Below are 6,300 nucleotides of genomic sequence, written 5' to 3'. Positions count from 1 at the left end.
TCGTTCACCTCGGTACACCCACACCCGGCCGAGAAAAGCACGCGCGAGAAATCCCCGAGGCCAGCGCCTGCGGTGCTGTCTCCCGCCGCCGCCGCCGCCGCCGCCGCCGCAGTCCGATTCCGCCGGGGACCTGCTGGAAGACACGGAGAGCCAAACTTTTTTTTTGAGGTTTGCGAAGCAAGACTGCTCCTCGCCAGCTTCGTTGCCGCTTAACCCGTTCCAGGACGCCGGCGGGGCTGGGTTTGTGGCTCCGGATCCCCACCCTCCTCAGCGCACCGCCCCGAACCCGCAACACCTACGACTCCTCCGCGATTTCTGGGGGTTGCCCAGCGAAGGCACAGACGAGGCCACCGGCGCGAAGCCCCCATCCACACGGAGCTCGCCTTCCGCAGTTTCCCACCGGCCGCCAAAGTAACTTGGAGCGAAGCGGGGCGCCCTGCGAGAGCCCTGGGCGGCGGAGAGCTGTGCATCCCGCCGCGCCGACGCTGAGCCGAGCCGGGCGGGCCAGTGTATGTCTTCCCGCGGCCGCGGCGCGCAGCTCCCGGTGACTGTGCAGCGTGCGCCGCCGCCTGCCCCGACCCGCGCTGCCGTCGCTCGGCCGGGCGCGCACCTCCTTCTCCCGGGGTGACCGGCCAGCCGCCGCCGCCGCCCTAGACACAGCTTGGCACCCCCTTACCCCGCCCTCGCCGCCGCCGCCACACACTCGCATGCTTCTCTCCATCTTGTGATTTCTTTTTTTCCTTTTGAACCCTCCAGTGGGGGTGCGAGTTTGTATTTAGCCCCTCCACTCCACTGCCTCTTTTCTTCCCGCTCTCCGCCCCCTCCCCCAGCTTGGTGTGTGCCTTTTTCTCTTCTCATTCCTCTTGAATTTTATTTATTCCTATTTATTTGGCTCCTGCTCTCTCCCTCTCATTCTCTCCTCCCCTCCTTCTCTCCGGATCCCTGCTCTCTCCCCGGAGTGGCGCGTCCAGTGCTCCGCCGCTGGCCAGGCGTGATGTTGCACGTGGAGATGTTGACGCTGATGTTTCTGGTGCTCTGGATGTGTGTGTTCAGCCAGGACCCGGGCTCCAAGGCCGTCGCCGACCGCTACGCCGTCTACTGGAACAGCAGCAACCCTAGGTAAGGCAATAGGGGGCAAGGAGTCGGGGCTCCCCGGGCCTCGGGGCCCTGCGGAAGGAGCTGCAGCGGCAGCGGGGAGCAGCGCGCACCGGCCGCTGGCAGCGCGCACCCTCGGAGCCTACGTCGTCCGTGCGCTGATGGCTTTCGGGGCGCCGGCGGGAAGCGCTTCCGTTGCGCCACTCTTTGTTAAGCCACCGCGGAGAGGCCTGGCGCCCCTGGGAGTCCCGGGTCTAACCAGACCGGCTGCCTCTGCAGAGAGCGAGGAGACGTGGAAAAGGCGCGAGTCCGGGAGCCGAGACTTTCCCCCGCTGACCCGCCGGGGCAGGATGGCCAGCATCCGATACCGGCGCAGGGCTCGGTCCCGGGCTGCCCCGGGGCGCACCTCCGGGAGCTCCGGCCTGCAGCGTGGGTGCGCAGGGATTGCAGGGAGACCCGCCAAATAGCCCCAAAGTTTTTTTTTTCTTTTTCTTTTTAATTTTTGTCTTTTCTCGGTGCTTTCAAAAAGCGCACGGGCTGGGGGAAGTGAGGGGGGCTGGGAAGCGGAAGCTTTAGGTTATTTTCCTCTTTAACTGCAAGGAAATGATCCGGCCCCTGGGTCAGTCTGGGCCCGGCGCTCTTGGCAATGGAGAAGATTCTCCCACCTCCTCCACCCCTGGGTGGGCTCAAGGTGCCAGAAAGTTTGATCTAATGCCGGATTACATCATGTGTGCAGAGCGAGCTGCAGGAGTTGGCAGAGCAGGGAGGTGGGAGCCCTCCGTCCACGGCCTGGCGGTGTGCAGCCAGAGGAGCCAGCGCGGTTCCCTGGAACCGTTTTTTTTTGCTGCGGTCCCCGAAGCCCACCGTGTACGCGGGAGGCTAAAGGTGGGCGCCTGGCTAGCGCGGCTGCTGGACCGTGGCCACCAGCGGACATCCCTTGTCCACGGACACGGAATGTGGAGTTGGGGCGGGTGTTGTCCAGCGTACCGGACGGACCCCCTCCCAACCCAGAACAGCTCCGCTCAGAGCCCCACGTTCTCCCAGGCCTGTGGGCAGCAGTCTGCCCCACTGGGTCCAAATTGCTCTGCCTCTCTGGGACCGAGGCCAGCTTCCAGCTGCGGGCTGGCTTCGGTGCCCGCCCAGAAGGGACATAACATTAGTCCCCAAATCTCAGCTCCCCCCCACCCCCACCCCCGGGCTGGAGTGGAAGTTGGAAGGACAGTGGTGGGATTCCGAGGAGAGTTTATGGTTGCTGCGCGCCCAGCTCGCCTGGGGAGAGGAGTATGGAGAGCGCTTCCAGTGCTGCCTGCCTCCCAGTGGACCTCTCCGCGGTCCTCCCGCCTTCCTTCTGCCGGCAGGGGAGGGATTCCCCACTTAAAGCAATGTCATCTCAGGTGAAGATATGGGCACATTTCCCCACTAGCGGTCCACCGGTTGCCAAACGGAGAAAAAGTCCCCCCCCTTCCCCCCCGCACCCACCCTGCTACCCCAGGAAAGATAATCACTCCCAGGTAGTCCAAGCTCTAATTGCTTGCCTGGCAGAATTGGAGACATCCCTGAAAGTTTGGTTTAAAAAAAAAAAAGTCTTGTGGAGGTGGGTGGTGGGATGGGAAGCTATTTCTTTGACATGCCACTTACCACTATTAGAAAAAGAGAAAAAGAAGCCATCCTGCCAGAGGAAATGCCTTTTATTAAAGCTGACAAGACAAATAGATCAAGCTTTGCAGTTGTGATGGTGTTAAAAGCAAGCCTCATTATGCTGGTCGGTTTTATTCCCCTTTGGGCTTTATTAGGCAGCATACACAAAACGGAGGAATTTATATTTGTAAACTTTAGTGCCTTATTAAATAAAATGACGGTGAAATGGTTTAGTTGAATTTGGGGCATTTTGCGCTTGGTTGTCTTTTCTTTCCCATGCCAAACGTCACCGTGTGCTCTTTCTCTCACTAATTTATTTGGATACTTGGATGTTCTAGTCATCTGGGTTAAAACAGAATCAGCCATGCCCCTGTACCCTTCCTTCTTAACCCGCCTAGCTAGTCTGAGTTAGCTTGAGGACATTTTATCTTGGGTTATCTCGGTTTTGTGCTTTTGATACTGTTGTTTGGTTTAAGATTAGCACATTGATTTTTGTCACAGGTCATGTTTTTAATAGCTCTGCCCTGCCTGCAGAAAGCTCCTCTGCTCAGGATGCCATGGGAGCTTTGAACCAGCCCAGACAAAGTTCATCTGTAGAATTTTTAAGGTCCAAGAGTATTCTCCAGTCAGTATTGTAATTGGAGGTCCATGGAAAAGCCTTTCTGTTTGATCATTATCACTTCCATAACGTTCAGAAGAAAGAATGACATACACCCTTCCCAAGAGATTCAGTCCTAACTTTAGTATTCTTAAGGGTTTATGGACTTATTTGTCTTCCTATATTATTACACTAAAATTTACTTTAAAAATAATATAATTTTACAAATGTGGGTGGCAGATTTGTCTCTGATATGTTAAATAAGATGGTGCCTTTTTTGATGAATTAAAAAAAGTCAGCTTGGATGTAGTTTAAAAGGAGCCTAATGCAAAATAAGTAATTCAGAGAGAAAAAAAAAAAGCAGTTTATTACAAGATAGTGAAACAGGATTTTAGAAAATTTGCACCAATTTACTGACTTTTATAAATTCAGTGTTTTACGTTTCCCTTTCATATATGTTATCATTACCAAGGTAATCTAGCCATGCTTTTTGGTTTTGCATAAACCCTACCTTTTAAGATTTTGCTAAACTAATAGCATAATCAAAAGACTTCAATCTTTTGGAAAAAAGTAGGAAACTTTAATTGCAACTTAAATAGATTCTTAAAGTTTTTATCTTAAAGACTTAAAGTTCAGTGGACACATTAAGTTGCAATGATACCATGCAAGTGAAGCAAATATATTTTAGCATATATCAGTCAACTTCACATTAAAATTATGTTTAGATAAAATTAGAATTTGATCACATTTTGATCACAGGGTCTAAATATTTTATATTATAACTTGTGTAGTCATAGGCATTTATTTGCTACATTGTGTTTCATTACTGACTCCATTGATACCATAAACATCCATTGATTTAGGTTCATAGAAGAGAAAATATTAAACTTACTTGCTGTCAGATAGTTTTACTGTTAGAATCTATCTTCCCAGGTATTCACTTCTGGGAAATGGATGCTCAATTTTCAAATGCTGATAACTTTTTAGTTGCCAGTACTTATTGGGCGGTGGTCCAAACTAATTTCATGTGTTGAATTGGCACAAATTTCTGAAGTAGCAACTGAAAACTATCAGTCTGAGTAGAAGTACATGGTAACATTTGCCTAAGTGCATATTTCATATTTTAAAAATTTCAAAACCTGTATGAATTTCACCCAAGTAGAGTAATAGAATGATCCTGTTAATGTTATGCTGAATTCTGAACTGGCATGTCACTCAGTAACTTGGAGTAATGAAAATCCAAATCAAGGAGAATATAACTATTTGTCCTTGATTTCTTTAAGAATGTAAAAAGCTTTTAAATAACTTTTTAAAAGACTTTTAGTGATAAAACTTTATTTACTTCTCCTTTAGTAGCTACTCTTATAAAGATACAAATGACTCAATATTAAGAACATCCGTCTTAATCTGAATGAAGGATGCTATAAACAGTTTGTTGCTTCCAATGAAAATATTCTTTTAAATATTGTGTGTATCTGGAAAAGTTCTTGGATTCTTTTGACCACTTGCCAAATTGATGCTAGGATAATTAAAGATGTCTCCCACTGGTTGGTGTTAATGGATGGAATAGTGACAAATACAACCAGCACACTTTAAGAATACTGATTCTTCTCACTTGGTGCTTTGCTTCTCTTCAGGTTTGAGCATCACCAATTTAAAATGTTATTCTCTCACAAGAAAACTTACCTCTGTAATTCATCTGGGATTTACTAAAATTTAACCTAATCATATGTTTTCTTTGGGCTTTTCAATTCTTGCAGAGACTTGTAAATTAAATATTTAGTGTGAGCGTAGCAGGTAATTGACAACATTTAGTTTTGTTAACATGTAATCTTGAAGTTGTGAAGGTGATGTGAACTTCAGGTCAACACTCCCAAATCTTTAGCCTATAGGTCATGTGTATGAGGCTAATTAGAATTTTTTCCTAATGATGATCCCTGAGTATTTTTCCTCTTTCAAAATTTTATGTTTTATTTTTTAAAATCTGACCCATCAGTGTTTTAATGCCAGCATGGTGCCTTTTCCACTGACAAGTAAATGAAATCAATTTGGTTTAACTCTAAAAATTTGTTTGGAGGAAAGGTGGAAAATTAATTTTGTTTTGAATAAGTTTTATTACCAGACTTGTAAAGTATTTAACTTTGTTTTTGAAATTTTCAGTGTTTTAAATAATATTGTTACATTTAGAAAGATAAAAAAGTTCTTCAAGTAAAAGGCATTACTTAAAATCTTTTAACTTTATTGACTCTGAGCTTCAATGTAATGTATCAGTTTAGTAGATGTAATGAGGTAGGTTTATTATTTTGATACTTATTTATATCAGTATTTATATAAACACCCGGGTAAAAATGAAGCTGTATGACGGAGATTTATATCTCATGTTTTTACCCCTATCCCTTTAGGAGACCTGAACTGAATCTGCCTTCTATTCCTCTATTTTATCTAGAAATTTATAAAAGAGAATATGCTTCTTGTTTTTGGACAGTTTTCCATAGAAGTTTGGAAAGTGAAGTTGGCTACTGAGATGTCCTGTTTTATCCATTGTATACACTTTATTATTTACTCCTATTAAGCTACCAGAAGTAGTCCCCTATCTTTAGGTGTCTGGAGCATCAGTGCTAGTTGTGGCTCACTTGTCAGTACAGTTTAGTTGGGCATTTCCAGTGTGAGGCCAAAGTTAGTAAACTCCTTGTTATTAAAAGAATCAGAGAGAGCCTTTAGTAGTTTATTACTCCCTGTTAGTTGCTCTTAGTGGTATTAACTAAGCCATTGGTTCACTGAACAAATATCTTGTTGCCGTGTGTCTTCTGGCTGATAATCAATAGCTTTAAAGACTCCCACCTTTGAATGCGGAGGATCAGGTTTGGAAGGAGCACATAGTTATTTGGGGGCAAATTAACCTTGTGAATTTCTTGCCATTTAATCTTGCAAGATGCCTTCTGAACAGGGATTTCATTGCCTTCTGTCCA

General features: G+C 46.5%; 1 protein-coding gene across 3 annotated transcripts in view; it reads left to right on the top strand.

Annotated features, from left to right (window-relative positions):
* Positions 1-340: 340 nt before the first annotated feature.
* The window catches only part of EFNA5 (ephrin A5), a 285,918-nt gene continuing 279,958 nt past the window's right edge, over positions 341-6,300 (top strand). For all 3 annotated transcript variants that reach the window (XM_081090049.1, XM_081090050.1, XM_081090048.1), the window contains exon 1: positions 341-1,119. In XM_081090049.1, coding sequence (XP_080946175.1) covers positions 995-1,119 — 125 coding nt within the window. In that variant the 5' untranslated portion in view covers positions 341-994. The remainder of the gene's footprint in view (positions 1,120-6,300) is intronic.

Source organism: Myotis nattereri (genome assembly GCF_964212035.1).
Source record: "Myotis nattereri genome assembly, chromosome: 4".
NCBI lineage: Eukaryota > Metazoa > Chordata > Mammalia > Chiroptera > Vespertilionidae > Myotis > Myotis nattereri.
This window is presented reverse-complemented; position numbering and strand designations above follow the sequence as displayed.